Below are 22,802 nucleotides of genomic sequence, written 5' to 3' on the forward strand. Positions count from 1 at the left end.
CTTTCTGTGTTGTCGTTGGTGAACTACTGATACTATACCATCATGTTTTTTTTGCTTCTCGTCGCATAAAAATGAGTTGTTACTCATCATATATACTCTTAGATATCTAGACTAGAATTCACATCGACGTTTCATCTACATTATAAATATGCGAGGAGTTCACGTGCGAACGTATTTTTGCAAGCATAAAGACATATATATACTATTGCAGGCAGTCCTTGTACATTTCCATAGGCTTTTGGTTACTTCTGTAAATAACGGTTATATACAGCCGTCTCTATTGCAATTTGCATAGGAGTGTACTGTGTAGGACACCTCGCAGTCCTACTGTCTCGTACTGCTGCCTACGACACACCATGTTTTCTCAATAGTGGTCCTGTGTTGACCCCAATTAACTGTTCACTAGAGGACAAATAGACAATGTGGTGTTAGGGTTGCGGCAGGAAACACACCCACCATATAGGTATGTTTCACACCGAGACAACCACCTTTAATTTGAGAATTGAGAGGACGCTAGCTAGCTTTTCTCACTCCATGCAAGATTCTTGCCCGGACGCTACTAGCTGCTTTATCTCGTTCCTGCATGCCTGTGTAGTGTGACCGTGTTTGTGACTTGCGATCGGTCTCAATTATTAGCATTTTGAAACAGATAATTAATGAACTGTCATGTCGCGGTAGCCAGACAAATTTTCTTCTCCAACCTTAAACGGAAACTCTAGCTAGTAATAGTAGTGGTGGTGGTGGTGTACTTTGGCCGCTTGGAAGGAACTTGCATGCATGGTCGGCACTCACAATGTAGACTCTATCATGGAGTCTAAAGTTATTTATTACCTCGAAAAATGTAGACTTTGAGTCTAAATAAGACTTGGAGTCTTATTTTTTCTACCTCTTTCTTCAATAAATATGCTGCCACATCAGCAAAATATCATAAATAATATTTAATTAATTGTCTTGAACTATATAATAGAGTCTTGTATTGGGAGTGCCCTTACGAGCGACGACAGATGGAGCTGGGCAGGCATGCCCTACACTGTAGAATCTTACGTACAGCACGAGGAAAGCTGATCTATGACTATGAGCATGCATTTGGCCTTTTCCATTGCACAAAATTAAGTTGAGTCCCAAGCTAGTACTGGTCGCTTCGCTGAGAAAAAAGGACCAAAGATTTCGACGCCCGCGTACTTGAATTTGGCAGATTGCACAACATGGGAGTGAAAAGTCCTATCGTCGCAGCTATCTACAGCACCGCCGATGCTCTGTAGCATGACGGGTTTGGCAGCTTGCAGCCTACTGTACGTAGCATGCATTCACGTACACACCCCATGCCCATGCAGGACGTACTACTCCGTCTACGGTCTATCCAAGTGGCGGGGGCCACATACTGGCGCGGTGCCGGCGCTTTACCGTGCCAGGAGGAGACGAGGCGCCAGGCGCCGGCCGGGGGTTTCCGGCCAGCTGTGCTCGCTCAGGCTCAGCCATCAGCGACGCAAGTACCGCGAGCAGCAGCAGATGCCAGTCGGTCAGCGTGCCAGCGCAGCGCAGTCGTCGTCGTCGTCGTCGTTGTTCCCGTCGCCGATCGGTCATGCCACCGCGCCGCCCAAGACCAACATGTGAGGGAGGAGCGTGCAGTGCGTCGTCGCGTCGCGCATCCCGTACGTACGCGCGTGTTTTGCTGAATTTTCCGTGTACGTATACTGTATCTAAGGCTGTGTAGCCCCGGGACCACGGACGGGTAGGGCGCGTGGATCGCCGCGCGCGGTGTTGGCTCCCGGCACCGCGAAGGAGGGGCACCGGCTGACCACCGGCCCATGCATGTCGTTTGGTGGGCGCTGTGTGCCGAGCCGGCTGTGAGATCGCACTCGCACCGGGGTCGGCACGTACAAGTACGACGGTTTTTTTTTCTCCCCGCTGGCATCGATGGAGTCGACAGTGTTGGAAGCACGAGTTCAACTGTTTAAGGGCGTGGGATTCGCATTCACTACTGAAGCTCAGGTTCTCGTTGGGAGCTTGCATTGCCATGAATAGTCCATGGTGGTGTGTGTGCACACAGTAAGAAGAGAACATTTTTTGATTCCGGGCCCGGGGACTGCAGTTATAGATCGATACTATCGTACACTATGTGTATATATATCATGGAGGTAGAACAGCATAATCATCGATTTAATAAGTTGTCATGCATATATATAGGCCGGGACAAAGGGTAAGTTATATATTATTGGTTGTCATAGAGACATTATATAGGGTAAAGTTATTATTATTATCACCAATCCAACACTTCAGTTTACTTTCAGAAATTCAGTTACAAAACGAACGGGTGTGTAGCTCTCTGGTTGGAGCTGACGTTTTCATTAGCGAAACAAATTAACCTAGGTTAGGTAGATGGGAACAATCAACGACATATAGTACAATTCATGGACGGAACTAAGGCTAGTCTCAATGCATGTTTAATGAGAGTGTCATGCATATTAAATAGGGTGTCACATAAGCAAAATTGCTGACTTGACAGGATCATTAAAAGAAAAGATTTCATAAGAGCAAGTATTATAGTGTAAGCCAGCTAAATGCTGAGGTGGAGGAGAGAGAAGAAGAGAGAGTAAAAGCGGGCTGTAAGCTTACAGCCGGCTCAGACACAAAAATCAAAAAAGTCTGTGAGATAGACAAGTGGGTCATGTATTAATAGTGATGACTGATGAGCTAACCATTATATGAGTGGGCTGCAAGAAGGCTGTAAAGAAATCTTACAGCCAGCTGTTGGCTGTATTATAATACTTGCTCTAAGATGAGAGAGGAGTTTCACCTCCATAAAACTTACGTGGCTCGATTACCTAGTTTATAAAACAAATTGAAGGTGTGCTTATTATACTTTTCCGTGCGTGTATCCGCACCCCATGTATATAGATCTGCCCCGGACACAATTATGTGCCATGCTTTATTTCTAATTTGTCAACTTTACCTAAGATCAACTCTCCTCTCACCTTAAAATTTAAATTGATGCATTTTTAAGTTCATGCTTGCATGTGATTTGGAGTTGGATTCTAATTGGATCCTTTTTATGAGATTGATCTATCTATTATCTTATTACAATATCGTTAAAAAAACCACCACATTTGCCGGCAAGAGGTTTGCAAATTACATGATTAATAAAAATAATCAACTAGTACTACATCGTTAAATTTTATGAACATTTATTAGTCCTATTAATAACCCAAGGATTTCAGATCATATACATTAACAAAAAGAGAGAAAGATCTACAACTACAACATTGATTGTGTTACGATCATCAAGTAGTTCCCTCTAGATTAATATACCAAATACACTAATAGAAAAAGTTAAAGCTACACACGGTTGATTGTTAAAATAACCCAATGGTCAAGATAATCCAAATGATATTAGTGCCTAACAATATGTGTAATTCCTAAAAAAATGTTTTATATCAAATTTATTGGGTTTAAACCTGCCAGGGTTTTTTTTCCTCCTGTTATGACACGTGGATATATGTGCCAGTATGTATAAAAACAAACAATATCAATTGTATCAACTTATTTAGGTCCTGTTTAGTAGAGCTCCGAATGAATACAGTTGTGACTCCTTAATTTGTGCACGGTAATGTGAGAATCATTGTTTTAGCTTCATCTCCTCTGACTCACACGGTAGCATTCCAAGCCAAGTAGGATTTTAGGCTACTCAGTTCCCAAATGCAGGTACAACACCCTATACAACCCTTACCCCCTGGCATTTCAACAGGAACAACAAATGGTGATGCCAGGTCATCGTGAGTCAAACCTGCAAAAGGAACTGAACAGATATATCCCAACTGCTGCGGCATTTGGTGGAGTGTGCATTGGCGCGTTGACTGTTATAGTGATTTCATGGGCGCAATCGGCTCAGGAACTGGTATTCTGCTTGCTGTCACAATCATATACCAGTACTTTGAGACATTCGTGAAGGAAAGGGCGACCGAGCTTGGTTTGTTTGGTTTCTAAACTTGGTATCTGTGGGAGCCATTATGGTACAGACTGAATCCTCCTGCAAATGACAGTAAATGCTTGGCCGGCTATTTACGTTTGTAATTGGAGAGCTTAGTCAGTTTAGGTGTGGACTAGTTTACACTGGGAAACTTGTAGCAAGTTCAGCGCGTTTTGAGGCCAGTATGGTGGCATGAGTTGTGCCCAAGTACATCCACTGTCAGTCTGTCATCATCTTTTGGCATTTTCCGTTCTCATGTATTGACTATATAAAATTTTGGATCAATTTAGAATTGAACACATGTTCTTTTTTTTTTGTTTGCAACAGCGATCTTACTAATGTTTCTGGTTCCTCTGAATTACATTATGTGTCAATGATATACTTTTGTTCCTAATTAAAGATTTGGAAACTGCTAGTGTAGTTTTTTTGTTATCCTTTGCTGGTTGTTAACGCGTACTTGCAAGCTTAGACGGTTACCGGCCAAAGGAGATCGAGATGATGAAGGTGAAAGCTGCTCAGATTTTTTGGGGTGAGAAAATCTTGCTGCCCTGGCCCCTGGGGCGGTAATTCAGGCCTTGTTTAGTTGGCAAAAATTTGGATTTTTGGCTACTGTAGCACTTTCGTTTTTATTTGACAAACATTATCCAATTATGGAGTAACTAGGCTCAAAAGATTCATCTCACAAATTACAGGTAAACTGTACAATTAGTTTTTATTTTCGTCTATATTTAATGATCCATGCATACGATCAAAGATTCGATATGATAGGGAATCTTGAAAATTTTTGCGAACTAAACAAGGCCTCAGTATGGTATATCGCACGCCATCTTGGAAACAGGGGGATCAAAACATCGAGATGACTACGATAAAGAACCGGATGGGTAGAAAGCTCCCACTGAGATAAGATCTTTTTTTTTACATTAAAAAAAAAGATCGTTTTTTTGCTGCGTCAGAAACTATTCACTGTAATCGTTCTAGTTCTTTTTTTTTTAGGGAATGCCCATCTGCAACTTTATTGATTCATCAGAATAGTTACATCGTTCATCAAAAACTCAAGAAGAAAACTAGGCATCACTAGCTATGGCAATGTTCGATTGAAACATCCACAAAATCTCTCTATATACTGTAGCAATCGTCGTAAACTGGTGCTGCTGAAAAAACCCCTCCGTCGTTGTTTCGGCCACCATTACACGTAATCGTTGCAGTTCTACTAACACTTGGGAGCATGATTTAGCTTTGGGACCTGGGTCAGTTCGTGATTACCTCTTTCGGACATTGTAAACAGCCTTGTGGTTCGTAATTTTGGCTAAACCCCATACTCCTGCATGAAATACTGAATGAGCGGGTGCTGTAGTTTCTGCGTCCTCAAAGGAGACGCGAGAGCGATGGAAATAGAATTCGCCCCAGCCTCATGAGACGTAGAGAAGCTAGTGCTTGCAAGGAACAACGGTGGGCTACCTCGAAATTCTCCATCCAAGCAAACATCATCACTGACACAATCTGAACACTTATAACAATTTAACTGAGGCGACTACCCTGGTAGAGGGTACAAAAAGAATCCGTTAACATTGAAATGTGTGTGATTGAGGTAAATAATGACCATAAAATCGGTCATGCGGTGTTCAAGCCCACTGGTGAAATCAATTATTCGCAGTAGAACGGCGAGTAGAGAAAAGGAATTAACTCACAAAATTTTGACACTTACATTACATGCTGACCAAGACGTCATGCTGAACAAACCATGCACCTGCCTTAAAATCAAGTATTTCTCTATACCTTCCGTAATATAGTTCAAAAAAGGACCGTCAAATATGCCATTTGCCTTGTATGACAGTACGTATTGGATCGCTCAGGGGGGAAAAAGTGCACCTTTGTGCATCTTCTAGCTAATTAGCTATTATGAATTTGTCTTGCTTTCGGAACTTCTTACTGGATTGAAATACGGGTGAGCCTGCAAACATCAAATAGATGTTTTTAGCATAAGCTAGTTTTTAACTTATGCATGCCATAATGATCCAATAACTTTCTTCAAGAATAAAGGCGAGGGAGAGGCACCATGGTTTCCTTGGCTGTAGGCCTTTCCTGGTGATCATATCGGAGGAGTTTATCTACCAAATCAATAGCCTGTAAAAGGTAGAAACTTATAAAAAAAGCAACAAATGGGCAGTAGGCTACAGTTATCATAAGGCGACGAGAATCACCTCAGGTGTCGCAAGGTGTCTGTTCCTAGCATTGACAAACTTGGGCCATGGTTTCCTATTATGTCTGTAAACACAAAAACTTAATTAGATCATTCCAGAATAAAGATCATGATAGTCTGCAAGATTATCCAAATTCCAAAACAATGACCTTCCAACAAGTCTTTCAAGCTGTGGGTCAAGCTGGAGGCCATATTTTTCAAGGTAGTTATACAAATCTCCTGTGCCAAGAACCTGCAGAACAGTAAAACGTATTGCATTTATCATACAAACAAATAAGACATTAAAAATGTTTTCAAACAACCATTTCTTCAGGAAATGCAGAAGCAGGGGAGCAGAGGAAATTGTACAGCTAAAATGGCTAGGGTTTAGGACAGTTGTAAATTCCGTTCCGGTACCGGCCGAAACGTCTCATACCGTTGCGTCAGCTGGTACACAGCCACTCCCATCCGGTACCATTAAAAATACCAGCCATCTCGGTTCTTTTCGGCCATTCCAGGCGGAACTGATGTTCCACTCAAGCCAGTACCGGTCAGTCACGCTCCCTGCCAGCACGCTCACACGGGTGCCCAGGCCAAGCGCTGGTACGCAGGTCTCCTAGCTTACACTGTGACAAGTGCTGGAATACAGAGACAAGAAAGTAGTATGCTCTTTCCCTCACCTGACAGTAGCATGCAGAATGCTCTTCCTTCACCTGATTTCATAGTAGCATACTCTCCTTTGACTTGATTTTTCTCAGTGATTATACACCTAGCATGCTATTCCCTACTCCATGGCTTTAGGAATTCAGTTGGAAGGTTTGCTGAATTGGGTTAGAGCACAGGCCCATCATATGTTAGAGTTAGATCAGCTCAACATGCAACTAACCTGTCATCTGTTTCTTTTATTTATATGTTCTTATCAGTTTTTTTAGCTACTTATGTAGTCCATATACAATATTGAATATCTATAAAATAATAAAATCCAGAATGGTACGCCGGAATGCACCGGTACCGGAACATATCATTCCAAATGCTAAACAGGAATGGAATTGACAAGCTTGGTTTAGGATCTTTAGGGTGTATTCAATATCACAACTGCAACTGTGGTGCACCACATATACAAGATATGGTAGCCAATCACAATGAACTCAAAAGTAACACAAGGAGATGATGCAATAATGGCAATGAACACAAAGGTAGTACATAGAAGATACAGCAACATCTAGACATTTTTTGTAATACTCTAGCCATCACCAATGAAAATTGGACCAGTAGAATACACTTAATAGTTTAAAAATATATAAACTTTGCAGTAAATATACAGGGTGATGCATGCCACTGATATGTCAGTATCCATAAATCAACAATACACAATAAGCTAGTTTTAGAAAGTTTACATTCAGTCAACTTTCGGTACAACCAAGGCTATGACAGTATGCTATTAAGGTCCAAATAAAAGATGTCAAAATAACATATGAACTTGCCATTAACAACTCTAGGATGACTCTAGAGCTGACATAGCAGATGCAAACAATAATGTCACATGAACCAATTAATTTGAGCTGTTTAAATAGATTAATTAAATTAATTAATGCAACAACTGAATACATAATCAAGTGAACTCAGTCCATTTAAAGCACTAGATTAAGTGATACAGAAAAACACGATGACAAGACATTTCAACACAGAGCAGCTTCAAACTTACCTCAGCTATTTTCACTAATTGATCATAATTATCCTGGCCACTAAAGAAAGGGTCCACTCGGAATATCTGTTAGGACCATATAGCACATCAACACATGTCTGTTAGCCAAGATAACTAATTGATCATATTCTTGCTACTTACCATTGCTGCGAACATGCAACCAAGGCTCCACAAATCCAATGAGTAATCATAATCTAACAAATCCACAAGTAGTTCAGGACCCTTGTAGCATCTGTAAATAGCAAAAGGACATGGTAAACCAAGGGGAGAAAGGCAACAAGAGGCAACTAGAGAGTAATATATTTTCAATGCTTAAAAAGTGCTAGGCGCTAGGTGGTTAGGATCCGCCTAGCACCTAGGCATTTCTAGTCATTGCTAGGTGTTTGTTCTTTTGTGGCCAGTCGGAGTATTACCATGCTAAATACAGAAAATTTAGCATATCAGAACACGAGAAAAAAAAATGATACTACCATGCATCTATAAGAAATATGATTGTAGTTCATCTTTCTTCGTTCCTAATTTGTCCCATTTTTTAACATACATCAAGTCAAGCCTAGACAAAAAGGTGATGCGTCGTAGGCACTAGCTGCTAGGCAGTGCTTGGCAATGGTGAGGTGGTGCACTGCCTAGCAGCTAGCGCCTACGCGTCACCTTTTTTAACAGAGATGTTTTTTAAGAAACAGTGCTACACAATAATTTACTATTTATATACTGGGTATAACATAAATCTAACGTGAATTTAGTACTAAACAAAGAGATGAACCAGAACTAATATAACGATGCATCAAAATCCTATTGTGATTTACAGGTCTACTAGAAAATATAGAATGGGTGAGGTCATTGGATCAACAAAATATTCATGGTTTATTAATAGTAGCAGTTGTCATGAATATTTGGACAAATAAAATATTTTAATAAAATGCCGAACAAGTCCAAGAACAGTCAATTTTCAAAGCCAGGGCAGGGCAGCTGACCTTGAAGCAACTCTAGCATTATATTCCATCTTGGGATGATAGAACTCTGCAAGACCCCAATCAATAAGACGAAGCTGGCGTTTTTCATGGTCAATCATGACATTGTGGGGTTTGACATCTCGGTGCATTATACCTCGTGAATGACAATAATCTAGTGCCTACACAAATACCTGGAAAAGTTAAGACCATCAAGTTGAATGCAGCCTGACAGAAATACAATGGTTTGAATGTTTAAGTTGCAAAACTGTAAAATAGTTAGCTATCCTCAAGAAAACTGAACCTATCAGCCCAGATCAGGTCGCAGGACAAACTGCACATGAAAAAATACATCATAGCACCACATGCTGCGTCTGTTTTGGTCTTTTTGATGCTTGTCCAGATACATAAAGGAGTCATTTTGCTTCTTTTGTTCAAATTCTGTCCATCAGTGAATTTGATTTGATCATGCATATCTAATTTTTGTTTACAGGAATAATATTATATGATTAATGTGTACTCAGAATATAATAAGAATTTATGAGCTGTGATATTTCAGAAAATAAGGTATTGCAGGTCATCTGTATTATTTTCTGCAGTTAAATTACTGTTTCATGAGTGACTCGATACTCAGAAAGAATGCAGACCTTGAGCGTCTAAAGCTCCAAAGTCCAAACAGATGCAGAGCTACCATATTCTAATATTCACAAATCAACATAGAATGATTAGTCAGCACCAGCATATCGGCTAAAGTATTTTTGAAAACAAAGGCAGGGAACTATCTCATAGGACTAGTTAACTTTTTCTTTTTCTGTGTGCGCAATAAGATCATAGGAGCTAACAAACTACACTGAGTAAGTAGCATAGCATTGAGAGGTTTACCTCTGTTATGTTATGTCTTATATTCATAAATTATATTGGAAAAAATATATAAATCAGAGCATACTTATAAGCCTAAGCCCTAATGCAACTTGTAAAACTTCTAACCTCAGTAACATGCAAGAGAAACAATGGGAATTCAATTTTACATTGATTACAAAGGTTCTCAGAATCAAACAGGTATATCATGAAAAAGAAGTAAAAAAATGAAATAGCTGAACCACGAACAAGACGACAGAAGCAACAGATATGATCACTTTTGAGGTTCAGTTTCTTGCCTTTAATAATTCAAAAATATAATATCTGATATCATAATCAGATAACACAGGGTAGAGCACTTTGAAGTCAGTGTTGTTGACATGTTCAAAGATCAAACTAGGCGTCTTTGATTCATCATCTCTGACAACATCAAGTAGCTTTACAATGTTAGGCCCTCCATATAAGTTCTGAAGTATCTTTATTTCCCTCTTTATCTGTATCATCATAAAAGACATGCACATGAATCCTTATGATGTCACACAAATCTAGGCAAATAGAGGGGGAGAAAAGATAAACATAAAATTATCTCTATAGCTGAAAAGCATATCAAGTAAGCCTAAAAGTATCAGATGAACAAGAGCAAATGTGATAGAATAAAATAGTAACAATTTTGTGTGGACAAACTCTATGATTTTTCTTATATATATACAAAAAATTTACAGGTGTCCACTTTATTGTAAATTTGTTGATTGCGCGCAAAATGACATGGTTATATGAGAGTCATGTGCAGCTACAATGTCTCCAAACCACACTGCCTCATGCTCTTTGGCGTCATTAGTGGATAAGTAGTAGAAGCAACTAGCCAACTAGATAATCTTCAAGCCTAACACAAAAACAGCTGAGACTGGTAGACATTAGTATACTCCAATCTCGCACTACAAGGCAGTCCCTGTGTTTCAGTTTTATGAGTCCATCCATAGTACATCACCGTCACTGGTAGCCAGAAATGTGACAACCACAACAACAGAGCATTGTAAATGCGAAGTCTCACCTTCTTCTTCTTCACAGGCTTGAGGATCTTAATGACGCATCTCTCGTCGCTCCCAGCCCGGTAGCCTTCGAACACCTCGCTGTACTTCCCCTTTCCCACTTTCCTCAGCACCTCGTACCCATCCTGCTCCCTGCACGGACAGGCGCATGAGAACAAAAACCCTACACCCTTCGAATCTGGAGATCACGGTGCAAAGCCAGCTCCAGCTCCGTGTGCCTACCCCCACTGGATGTCAAGCGACTCGTAGTCCCAGTACTCCTTGGGCCGCTGGGCGTTGGCGTCGGCGTAGACGCGCGCCACGGAGGCGACGGCCCCGGGGTGCCGCGTGGCCCGGCCGAAGCGCGGCGTCATGGGGAGCGGCGCCTCAGCCGCAGCTGCCGCGGCGGCGGCGTAGGCCGTGGGGGCGAGGCGGCGGCGCCGGTGGTGGTGCGCGTGGCGCGGGGCCGCGGTGGAGAGGAAGAAGCGTAGGAGCAGGCCGTGGGGCGCGGCGGTGGCGGCGGAGGCCGGGAGCGGAAGGACGCGGCTGCGCAGGGCACACCAGGCCATGAAACCGCGGCGCGGGCGTGCTGGGGAATTAGGGGGCGTCGCAGTCGCAGGGCTCGCTGCCGCACGGTGCACGGAGGAGGCCTTTGAGCGAGCGCGCGGCACGCACGGGCTCCCTCGGCCGTTGGCCCGTGGCTCGTGGATGGGTTCGCGGAAAGCACGCGCCCGTAAAAATCTCGGGAAAATCTTCTGTTTCGCACCGTGCCGGAATGGCAGTGGTGGCCATTGGGTACGGCGTGGTAAACACTCTGCAACATGTCACATATGTACTCCCAATACACTGGGGCCTTGTTTAGTTCCTCAAAAATTTTGCAAAATTTTTTAATTTCCCGTCACATCAAATCTTTAGACGTATGCATGAAGTATTAAATATAGATTAAAATAAAAACTAATTACACAGTTTGGTCGAAATTGACGAGACGAATCTTTTAAGTCTAGTTAGTCCATAATTGGATAATATTTGTCAAATACAAACGAAAATGCTACTATTCTTATTTTGCAAAATTTTTTGAAAGTAAACAAGACCTGGGTGTCTGACTCCAGTGATCGCATAGGTTTTGCATAGGCCTTGTTTAGTTGTGAAAAGTGAAAAGTTTTCGATGTTGTATCACAGACTAACTAGGATCAAAAAATTCGTTTCGTGATTTACAGTTAAACTGTGTAATAAGTTTTTGTTTTTATTTATATTTAATGTTTCATGTATGTGCCACAAGATTCGATGTGACGGGGAATCTTGAAAACTTTTTTGTTTTCAGGGTGAACTAAACAAGGCCATAGTTTGTTTGGAGATCTCCAACCGTTTTGCATAGTTTGTTTGGCAAATGAATAAGTTTGTCAAGTCCTAAATAAATATGGCAAAGATAAAAAAATATAATCTCCGATGGTTTGGCATTAATCACTTGGCAAAAAAAAATATAACGGCGGGAGGTGGGAGTAGTCGCGCGACCACGCGCAAGGGCAACGGATTTCGCGTGAGGGACGTGATGCCAAGCGCGGAGGGGCTTGGCATATATGCGAGCTTTTCCCCTCTATTTGCCAAGTTAAAAAATTGCAAAGCCCAATTACCAAACCGTTGGATAGGTGTTTTTTAAAACCTTTTTGTAAATATATGAATGCAAAGTCTATTTGCCAAACGGTTGGGATACTCGGTCATCTCTAATGGGGAGAAAAAAAAGAAAAAGTCTACATAACCCCCAAACTATTAAGGGTGGACTACTTCACCCCCCGAACTATAAAAACGGATATTCTACCTCTTGAACTTTCGAAACCGGTTAAATAACCTCCTAGAGTGGTTTTGGATGGTGGTTTTGTCTTTTTCTTTTTTATTTATTTCTCCTAAATCTTTGAAAGATCATAATATATCATAGAAAAACCATAAAATGAAAATTTAAATTTTGTTGGACTCCTGATGAGTAGATCTACACAGTGAATATATAATATGGTATACTTTAGTATAAAGTTTTTGTTGTAGTTTTAAATCTATGTTTTTTCTGTAATTAAATCGAATAATTGATATATGCAGTTCCTATGATCCAATTGTGGTGAAATTTTTACAATGAGCTCATTTCTGTAAGCTTGAACTATGGTAAAAGTTTCATACCTAGTGGATCACATATAACTTAGCTATCAATTTATTTAGCTTTATTCTTGTTAAATCTATGCTTTATCTATAACTAAGTTATACGTGATCCAATGAGTATAAAATTTTTACCATAGTTCAAGCATATAATAATGAGCCCACCGTAAAAATTTTACCACAATTGGACCACAAGAACTGGATATATGAATTATTCAAATTAATTACAGAAAAACATAGATTTAAAGCTACAGCAAAAACTTTGTACTAAAGTATACCATATTATATATTCACTGTGTAGATCAACTCATCAGGAGTCCAACAAAATTAAAATTTTCATTTTATGATTTTTTTATGATTTATTATGATTTTTTAAATATTTAGCGGAAATAAATAAAAAAGAAAAAGACAAAACCACCCTTCAAAACCACTCGAGGGAGTTATTTGACCGGTTTTAAAAGTTTAGAGGGTAGAATATCGGGTTTCATAGTTCAGGGGGTGAAGTAGTCCACCCTAGGTAGGTTGGGGGTTATGTAGACTTTTTTTTGAAGAAAAAAGAAACTCCATAGTTGGAATTTCACTCGGAGCAATATTTCAATCTTTTTACATACTAGTGTTATGTTCAGTCCCTCACCTATACTGTCGTGGTGATATGTCATGTCACATCTGCAAAAGTAATAAGAATATATTAAAAAAAATTGTGTGACAAATTTATTGTTGTCACTATGAAACTGGTTAGATCAATCTCTAGTGGCGAGAAAAAAGCAACTCCATAGTCATGGATTGTAATAAATGGAACCGTCCCATGACAACAATCAACCAAACCATTCAAGGAGAGCCAAAGAATTGATTTTTGTTCTTGTTGCATCGATTCATCGTGGTTAAAAAACAGCATGGATGAAGTTTGTATGAAAATAGATATTACGAAGGAGAAAGTGTGAGAGGCTTGTAACTTTGATTTGTATATATTTGCGGCGACAAAAGCATAAGTTGAATCATAACGTAGGTGTGTCATCTTTTTAACCAAATGAACCGACTTATTCTGGTGATGCTCTTAAAATAAATTTGGAGTATAACAAATTTTCACCCTAATTAACTCCCACAGACTCATAGATATACCCGTATAAGTCATGTATCATCGTCATTATATTAAAAAGTATAAAAACTTTAAAAGAATGATTATTTTATATTTATATCTTTGTATTAGACACATCGTGTTCTACATATACAATAGGTAGTAAAAATAATTATCTAGTTTATTGAAATTAGATTGACATTTTAGGACCTATATAGATATCAAGCATGTTGTTAGTAATTGTACACGCAATACTTGACTGAGTAAATTTGCTAACTTCTCTCTCCATTATTAGGGGTTATTTGAATCCGTGCCATTACAAATTTCCAAGTTTGAAGAAACACCATTATAATTCGCGTATTTAGAAATCTGCCATTATAATTTCATCTCCTCCTCTTCCATGCCATTTTCTACACCTGTAACGTACAAGGGCCCACTGTCAACTCGTATTTCTACAACAATGTATACCAGCGTCAAGTCCCCCGCCACCTTGGAGCCAGCCCATGGACGCCTTGCGACCTCGTCTCACCGTGCCTCAAACCTCCGCTCTCGGCACTGCTTCGTCTACCGTGGCCGCGAACGCCGTGGGTGGATATCGTGGTTATGTGAATCTGACGCACGTACACCATGGCGGCAAGGAATTAGCTTGCCCGATGCGAACAGGTGAGCTTGTGATGAGCCGTAATCTTCTTACTCTCCTTACTATGCTAGTTAATGGATTTGTGCCGTTTTGTATGATGGAATCCAGTAGATCTTGAAGTAGGCCATGGCGGAACGCTGCATGGCCACAGCCCTGTCTCTGCCGGACGCGCCACCATGCTATGGCCTCACACGACTAGTGCAGTACCTGCGGTGGCAAGGCAGGCGATAGTTGTGCGCGATGATTAGCTAGTGCACGCATGTGGCAATAGAACAGGGTAGGCAATTGGACATTGTGTGCGGCCATGGCATCGCAGTTGCACCGTCGTGCGTGCCAGTTCGACCCTGCACGGCGTCCTCATCCTCGCGCCATAGTCGCCCACGGATAAACCCTCACGCGGGGTCGCAAATTCAGCACGAAGGAGCTCGTACTCATCGTCGGCGTCCTCGTCTTGCTGCTTCTCTACTGCCTCCTGCTCTGTTTCCTGAGCAGAACAAGCAGGCAGCTAAGGAGGCCGGTGCTGGCGCCGTGGACGGCAATCTAGTGTTGTGGTGCATTCGACAGGCCACTAGCGTTCACGGCCGACGACCTGCTTTCGACGGCCACACTATCTCTGCTTGTTTGGCTTCAGCGCCAACAACGCAGTGCACTACTTCCGCATGGTACGTCGAGCGGCGGCATACTACTCCGCGTGCACTGCCTCTGGCCTCTGGGAGGGCCGCAGTGAGCCGTGGCCGAGCGGCGGCGTGCGGTGAGGCGAGCCGTCTGCAGGCAGGCTTAGTCTGACCTAAGGAGGCAGAGACTTCACGTCCGTATGCTTTATTGTATGCATACATGCTGATAGTGGGCCCTTATACGCTGGCAGGTGTAGAAAATAGTATGGATAGAGAAGAGATAAAATTATAATGGCAGATCTAGTAATAGACGAATTGTAATGGTGTTTCTCTAAACTCGCAGAATTGTAATGGCCTAGATAAAAAAAGCAAACTATTGTTTTAATACAATAGCTAAAGTGTCTAGCTAATTGCCATAAATAAAGTGTGTCCTCATTATTAAGTAGTGTCCATTAGCGAGTTTATCCTACTTGATTACGATAGACATCCGCGGGTGCAAGGCTCACTCATCTCAGGCTCTTGCCCCTGATGAATCCTGCAAGTGTGATTTGACATCCACATAAATACACTAGCGAGCGTGATGCTCACAAGCATTCACGTCCAACCACCATCTCTAATCGCTCATGTATCAACGATGTAGCGACCAAAAATTAGTCCTTTTATATTGAGTCTATAACTTTTATGCATTTTGCTTTTAGAAAAACAATTTTTTATTCTAGACTTTTTTAATTGTCTTTATTATGGACTTTGTAATAATTTTGAACTCAAACGTCTATTATGACGAAGTTTAATCTCTAGTTGATGAAGTAAAGCTATTGAAAAACACAAAATGGTAGGATCGAATGAAACTTTGAAACCAAACGCTAAACCTATTAGATCATGTGATCTTAACTTATTTTTTCTCTATTGATACGCATACCCTGATATGGTGTCGGATCCCTACTTTTTTTGAACCCGTAATATAAAAACAAAAACGAGATAGTGGTTTTCATGTACGTCTTCTTTCATTTTCATCCCTATATGTCATTTAGTTGGGTTCAAGAGGATGGAGTCGACGCCCTTCACTATGCCAACTAGGTGAGATTGTGTCAATGGCACAGCGCTAGAAGAGACGTGTTGCACACTATGGTCATTTAACACGACATGTGCCATACGAGGCCAGATGTGGGGTGTCCGGAGTAAGTTTCACACGGTTTGAAGGGTGGCTCACAAGTCCTCAGTTGCAATTGGATCCTAAGAACCCTAAGTTCCGAGTGGCACTTTCCAAGTGAGGCTTTCAGTCTTCTAAGAGACCTTGAGATCTAGGTCGCGCAGTGTAAAGGTATTATAATTATTTGGTTTGATAAATCTCTACTAGTTCCAATATTTGGCGTTTTATGGGGACAGATACATGTTCTCCCTAAAAGTTTAGGTTTTTTTTAACAGGATAGATTTTTTTTTAGCGCCAATATACACGATAAAACTGGTTTTCTATTTGTCAGATTTCTCCAATTTGCCGGGTGATCGGATCGTCGCGTCAAGTTGGCCCAGCCCGCGATCACGAGGCCGGAGTGGGCTTTTTGGCCCGGTCGAAATCGAACGGTCCCCCCAGTCCCCCTACTCGGAGCTCGCGAGCAACTAGACGCTGGTTTTCAGGTTTTGCCTGCCACTCGCAACACGCCGCCGTCTTCCACCCTGTTCCAAAACGGGCGAGGAAAATCCTCCAACTCGCGCGCTGCCATGGACGCAGCTCAGCCCCAAGGGCAGGTCAGTTTTGCTAAACACTAGCACCTCGCTTACCTCTAGCGGAACAAGCAACGACCATTTTTCTTAGGGGGGCTTGCTAGTGGCATTACACCGTTGTAGGCTGCTCGAACTACAAATGCGCATGTTTATGTGAACTACATTACTACAGCTTCTTCTGCGATTGGTTTCATGGTGTTACGAAAAGCAGGAGGCTGTTGCCTCTCGCGCTTATTTTTTAGTATTTTAGGCTAGTCATTGCAGTTGCTTATGCTGGAGCCTGGAGCCTGCTGCTTAAGCATGAGACACGTTCAATTGACCATGCTCTCGTAGTTACTAACATGTATTCTACAAACGGACTCTATCCCCTGTAAATCTCCTTCTTGTATGCTTGTCAGCATCAAAATTTCCCATATTTTTCATAGAGAAATCAAAGCATTGCAGTTGCATATATGAACTAACAAGTTGTCCTGTTTTGGTCATTATAACCACTTTGCTTGAGCATACATAAATAATCACAGCTTACTATTCTCTACTCACTGTATCTGGAGAATAGGAACGGAAACTAGATCCTGGTCCTGTTGATAAATCTGTCCTTGTGGAACAGGAGTTTCACAAATCAGAAGCTATATTTGTTGGGAAGGTAACATTTTAGAACTTGTCCTTGATTTTTCATTTACATGTTTATTTCCAATTAATTAATGTGTTCAATTCAGTTATTAGGCCTTTCAAAAAAAATCTAGTTATCGAGCTTCTCTTGATTGTCATCCATTTGTTATGCAGATCTACAAACCTGTTAGATTTATTGAACATGGCACCGGGCTTAACCAGTGGGAAGACAGACATGAGGGAATGCTTGTGTTATTGAAGCGTTCTGGGTTTTACCACCTGTCTTTCTTGAAGAGGGTCCAGTTAGACCACGCTTTGTTAAATGCACTGGTTGAAAGGTGGCGGCGTGAAACACAGACTTTTCACTTGAGGTTTGGAGAAATTACAGTGCTCTTGAAGGATGTGGCAATTCTTACTGGACTTCGTGTACATGGTGCTCCTGTCACTGGCCTCACAAACTGTAATTGGGAGCAACTGTGCAGACAACTTCTGGGTCAAGAACCTCCACAGATCAAAGGTGGTTCTATCACTATGGCATGGCTGCATGACACTTTCAAAACATTACCAGAAAGAGCTAATCAGGCAGATGTAGAGTATGCTGCAAGAGCCTATATACTGTACCAAATCGGATGCAGTTTATTTCCTGATCCAAGTGGAACTAGAGTGCACTTACGATATTTGGCCCTACTCCTTGATTTTGATGCCTCAGGAGAGATGGCCCGGGGGGCTGCTGTTCTTGCCCACCTCTACAGAGAGCTTGGAAAAGCCAGCACGAAAGGCAAAGCGAATTGCTGTGCGTTTCTCACTCTTCTTCACGTAGTATGTCTTAGTTGTGTAGTGCAGAAATTGCACTCTTCATTTATGCTAGAATTGATGTTCTGTGCAACAAACATTGCAGATATGGGCGTGGGAGCATATCCAGATAGGCTGTACTGAACGACTAGAGAATAAGTCTCTACCCGATGACCGACCCCTTGGATGCAGGTTTTTTTCTTGGTTCTTTTTTTTTTTTTTTTTGACCACAGATTGTTTTTTTACCACTTTCTTTCACTTCAAGATATACTCCATGATATGAAAAGCATCTGATAACTAGGTGGAATGTTGCCTTCAAGAACCGTGAAAATGTCTGATCCATGGACCATGAGTTTTATAGGCATGGGCTAGATACTATATCAGATTGCCAGGTATGATGTGTTCCATTACTTCAGGAAGTGCATTTGTGCTTTTAGATGCTCAATTACAAGAGGAAAAATGATATCACTGTAATATTTCTTATGCTTTCCAGATCACATGGGACCAATACACACCAGACCTGGTAGCTGGGCTTCCTGCAATATGCACATTTGGATCTGCAGTGTGGCTATCAAGGACTCCATTAATATGCTTCCAGATAGTGGAGATGCATGTGCCTGATCGCGTCTTGCTACAATTTGGGATGTTGCAGCACCTACCAGACCCAGTTGAGGTTGTTGAACGTGTTACAATGCAGGGTAAAGCTGATCAACATTGGCCTACTTACCATGATAAGGCTTTGTTTAGTTCCTCACCCAAAAAGTGTTCACCCATCCCATTGAAAGTTTGGACACATGCATGGAGTATTAAATATAGATATAAAAATAAACTAATTACACAGTTTGGTTGAAAATCACAAGACGAATCTTTTAAACCTAGTTATTCCATGATTAGCCTTAAGTGCTACAGTAACCTGCATGTGCTAATGATGGATTAATTAGGCTTAATAAATTTGTCTCGCAGTTTGCAGATGAGTTATGTAATTAGTTTTTTTATTAGTATCCAAACACCTCTTCCAACATCTTAAGAAACATCCGATGTGACACCCAAATTTTTTTTACTCCAACTAAACAAGGCCTAAGTACATTAAGGAATGGGAGAACAGGCTCATCTCTGTTGTTAAGCACCAGGAAACAGAGACTTCAGATCCTACTCATGCAAGGAATTGTTACCTAGAATGGTATTGGCGAATTACACGTCGTTGGATCTCCACTCCAGTTGAATGTCCAATCATATCCGATCAGTTATCTGGGCATACTGATAAAGTTCTGGTAATACTGTTAAAATGGTTTTTTGGATCTGTCTGTGTTGAGTCGAATGAATGCATGTCATGTCTCATTGATGAATGTTTTGGACCACAAGCAGGTTGATTTGGTGAATACAGTGCAGGGACGAATTAGAACCTTACTATTACAAAGTGAAATTGATGCAAAAAGGATGAAGCAATCACTTATTGACATTGATTTGTACATCACTGTTAAAATGGCGGAGGCTAAGCAGGTTGTTCTCACATCATGTCCTTATGAATCTAGTTACTTAAACCGCAAGAGAGAGGGCATGGTTATGTCTTCAATTGCTGTGCAGATTATGCAAAGTGGTGTTCCAAGTGGAACAAGAATTGGAAGTGCTAAATCAACCACAATCTCTCTAAATATTGTAGCTCCTACTCAAGCTACTGTTGCAAAGATGGAACAGGTTGGTGATGATCATGTCGAGGGAAACACTATACTCAAGTTGGACGAAATGATGAGAATTCAACCCACGGGAGGTACTCCTGATTTAGCACTTCTCACAACAGGTGACACCACAAATAACAAAACCGAAGATTTGCATCCTCGAGAAGACCCTCTTGATTTAACTATGACAGAAGTAAATCTTCAGGACATTATTAGCACCCCTGTAGAGGATGCTATGACTGATATTATGAACACATCTGCAGAGGATGCTACACCAGAGGACATTGTAGATTCAGATGTGAAGGATGGTTATGTGTTCATAGAGGCTGTGGAAGTGCAGGAGACTGTTGTATCTATGAACAGCATTAAGATACCCAAGAAGGTTACAGCTGAATTGCAGGAGTGTGCTGGTGCACCTTTGATTAATGGTAAAGTGGATGAGGTCATTATTACTTGTTAGTGTATTAGTAATGTATTAATGTACAGTTACATGTTGTAGATCACTCATATACATCTTGGTAAAATTGCAGGTCAGGGAACATTGTGCAGAACTTCAGTGCTTCCAGAATTCTACAAGATCTCGAGTGTATCATGACACAATGAGCAATTGCAGAAAATCACTGGTGCATCTGAGAATGATGTAGACACAAGAATAGAGAATGGTACGGGTGAAGGAACGATCAGTCAACCCTTCAATTACATCGGACCTGGAGAAACCTTGAATATGTCTATGAACAAAGAATTAAGTTCAGTGCCAGGTGATGTCGAACCTCCCTGGTTCTGAACAGGAAGAATCTGCTGCTGTAGTTTCAGGCCACAATGAACTGCAAGATGCTATTCAGACAACCTGAGGACAGTGTCGTTCAAGGTGGAGTCAATGCTGTGCAAAATCATATGTTTCAAGATAATGCCAAGTACCCAATTGCAAGATGCTCTTCATTTTTGCTTATCACTAGTGTTGGGGAGAGAACTCAGTCAAAAAAAAAGTGTTAATTCATTCGCTGGAGAAAATAATGAACGATTGGTAGGGATGATTCTGCTGGCGTTGAAGACCATGACAATCTAGGTCCAAATGAAATTACTAAAAGGAGAAAATTGACAGTTCCTTCACATGAAAATTCTGAGATCCGTTCAACCATAGAGCCTACAAAAATGGGAACTGCAAAAACAGAGGAGAAAATACATCAGACTGTAAGAATTGGCAGTGGCCAGTTAATAGCATTTACAAGAAGGAAAAGAAAGCACTTATGCAGTCATCGTCCTGACTCCTAATTCTGTTTTGTTATTGTATAATGTATGTGAATTTGTCTTTTTCACTTTTTTTGTTGTTGTTATAATATATGGAGTATCCACTCTTGTTTATCCTCTATCCTTATCAAGCTTATGATGACATGGTAATTTACCTTTGTGATTCGTTCAATGCGTGCAGGCTCTTGCATGCTGTACGTTCCACTTGCTTATATGTTGCTGGGACGTTTTGACTGGTCTTGCATGATGAGTTTGTCAGATTTTCCAAACTCTTTGGCATTCAAACAAATAGTGATGTGTTTGCTGCTGAATTGGTTTACTTTGCCCTGAGAAAGATTGTTCTCATTTGATTCTCGTATTTGTTTGTCCTAGATATGCAACTAATGTCACCAAATTAGCATGTTTTGTATCCGAGCAAAAACTCGTTCTGTATTTTTCTTTCAAAACTGCTTCAGTATATCTGGATGTTCAGCTTGATATTGAAAAGTGTTAAAAGCATTTTTGGTCTTCTGGATTGACAATGCTAGTTCAATTCATGACATCTCATGCCCTGACCCCAGACTGCAGATTACGCATCAAGGCTGTGAGCCTGTGGTATTGTTCTTTTGATTTCGGAACACTGGATGGATGTTAGGTGCTGAGACGCAGCAGACAGGTATTTTGATTAGTCTGCAAAGGCATCAAGTGCAGGAATATCTGAACAGAGATGTGAGTATGTGACTAGACATCTAGACTTGTAATATTATCTCTCTTCACCTTAAAAAAAATTAAAAAAAAACTTTCTGTAATATTCTCTGACTCTCTTCACCTTGCAGGAACCAGGAATCGAATATTATGCAGTCTTCATCAATATAGAAAAACATGGCGCTTTTCTTGTGTGTTCTCCCCTATAGGGACCATGCACTAGATGGCCAAGGCATTTTGAATTTTGCCACTCCTTTCGTTGCTGCATTGCTGCCAGACTCAGGGTCAGTAACAGTAAGACGAGACCAATGCCCTCAATATCTCCAGATTTATCACGTGCAGGAGACACGGGACAGGATCACAGGAAGGTGCTGTAGCAAGATCAAGAGGCGCCACCAGCTAATCGGCCACAATGATTCATCTCGTGTCGGGCCACGGCTTCTTCTCCTGAAATCGACGCCGTTTTCCGCCGGGCACATGTCACAGGCGTCCGACGGTCCGATGAAGCTTTCTTTCCGGTAAATCGATGTCGCCCCACGGCATGGGCATGGGATGATGGCGACCAGCACCACCACTCCGGCGCAGGCAGAGGCAGCTGTGCAACCGTCGGTCCCGCTCGGGCGCTGCAACTGCAATGATGGCTACCCCCGCCTCGTGCTCGTGAGTGCAGTGAAGGGACCCGATTCATTGCCACGCCCTCGCTTTCAACATTTTGTTTTCTGCCTGCTCTGCGCCTCTGGCCTCTGCTCCCTTCGTGTGCATCAGGTGCCGGCTTGTCGTGATCTCTTGTGCTTTCACTGAAACCCGCTAGCCTGGTCATTCCTCAGTCACCACTGACCACCGCGCCATGTGAATTTGCACAGATTGTGAAGCGAATTGAGGGCGATTTGTGGGCTTGTGTCCACGCGTTATT

General features: G+C 41.5%; 3 protein-coding genes across 6 annotated transcripts; 2 read left to right on the forward strand and 1 right to left on the reverse strand.

Moving 5' to 3' along the window:
• On the reverse strand, window positions 5,491-11,388 carry LOC8083977 (casein kinase II subunit alpha). Of its 4 annotated transcripts, XM_021449053.1 has the most exons (10): window positions 10,931-11,381; window positions 10,711-10,840; window positions 9,959-10,153; window positions 8,826-8,983; window positions 7,993-8,083; window positions 7,852-7,917; window positions 6,317-6,399; window positions 6,169-6,232; window positions 6,023-6,091; window positions 5,491-5,918 (listed from the first exon to the last, which is right to left on the reverse strand). In XM_021449053.1, the coding sequence occupies exons 1-10, from the start codon at window positions 11,254-11,256 to the stop codon at window positions 5,865-5,867; spliced, it is 1,236 nt and encodes a 411-aa protein (XP_021304728.1). In that variant the 5' UTR covers window positions 11,257-11,381; the 3' UTR covers window positions 5,491-5,864. The 4 variants fall into 4 exon arrangements, 1 of the variants encoding a protein (XP_021304728.1); XR_002448321.1 differs by lacking the exons at window positions 5,491-5,918; window positions 6,023-6,091 and having other exon boundaries at window positions 6,317-6,967; window positions 10,931-11,388; XR_002448324.1 differs by lacking the exons at window positions 5,491-5,918; window positions 6,023-6,091; window positions 6,169-6,232 and adding an exon at window positions 6,827-6,967 and having other exon boundaries at window positions 10,931-11,388.
• Window positions 16,813-19,168, forward strand: LOC8086196 (protein MAIN-LIKE 2). The gene is made up of 6 exons (XM_021464051.1): window positions 16,813-16,904; window positions 17,437-17,523; window positions 17,664-18,282; window positions 18,388-18,473; window positions 18,583-18,673; window positions 18,775-19,168. The coding sequence occupies exons 1-4, from the start codon at window positions 16,878-16,880 to the stop codon at window positions 18,423-18,425; spliced, it is 771 nt and encodes a 256-aa protein (XP_021319726.1). The 5' UTR covers window positions 16,813-16,877; the 3' UTR covers window positions 18,426-18,473; window positions 18,583-18,673; window positions 18,775-19,168.
• On the forward strand, window positions 19,186-21,334 carry LOC110436636. The gene is made up of 3 exons (XM_021464059.1): window positions 19,186-19,552; window positions 19,647-20,385; window positions 20,488-21,334. Exons 2-3 carry the CDS (start codon window positions 19,719-19,721, stop codon window positions 20,550-20,552), a joined length of 732 nt encoding a protein of 243 aa, XP_021319734.1. The 5' UTR covers window positions 19,186-19,552; window positions 19,647-19,718; the 3' UTR covers window positions 20,553-21,334.

The sequence above is a fragment of the Sorghum bicolor genome, chromosome 1, assembly GCF_000003195.3.
Source record: "Sorghum bicolor cultivar BTx623 chromosome 1, Sorghum_bicolor_NCBIv3, whole genome shotgun sequence".
In the NCBI taxonomy this organism is placed as follows: domain Eukaryota; kingdom Viridiplantae; phylum Streptophyta; class Magnoliopsida; order Poales; family Poaceae; genus Sorghum; species Sorghum bicolor.

Coding starts and splice junctions, on each gene's coding strand:
- LOC8083977 (XM_021449053.1), bottom strand. CDS start 11,256: ATGGCCTGGTGTGCCCTGCGCAGCCGCGTCCTTCCGCTCCCGGCCTCC. Junction 10,154..10,710: donor AGCCTGTGAAGAAGAAGAAG/GTGAGACTTCGC, acceptor ATGATGATACAG/ATAAAGAGGGAAATAAAGAT. Junction 8,984..9,958: donor ATATTTTTGAATTATTAAAG/GCAAGAAACTGA, acceptor GTATTTGTGTAG/GCACTAGATTATTGTCATTC.
- LOC8086196 (XM_021464051.1), top strand. CDS start 16,878: ATGGACGCAGCTCAGCCCCAAGGGCAG. Junction 16,905..17,436: donor CAGCTCAGCCCCAAGGGCAG/GTCAGTTTTGCT, acceptor TCTGGAGAATAG/GAACGGAAACTAGATCCTGG. Junction 18,283..18,387: donor GAAAGGCAAAGCGAATTGCT/GTGCGTTTCTCA, acceptor CAAACATTGCAG/ATATGGGCGTGGGAGCATAT.
- LOC110436636 (XM_021464059.1), top strand. CDS start 19,719: ATGAAGCAATCACTTATTGACATTGATTTGTACATCACTGTTAAAATG. Junction 20,386..20,487: donor TGGTGCACCTTTGATTAATG/GTAAAGTGGATG, acceptor GTAAAATTGCAG/GTCAGGGAACATTGTGCAGA.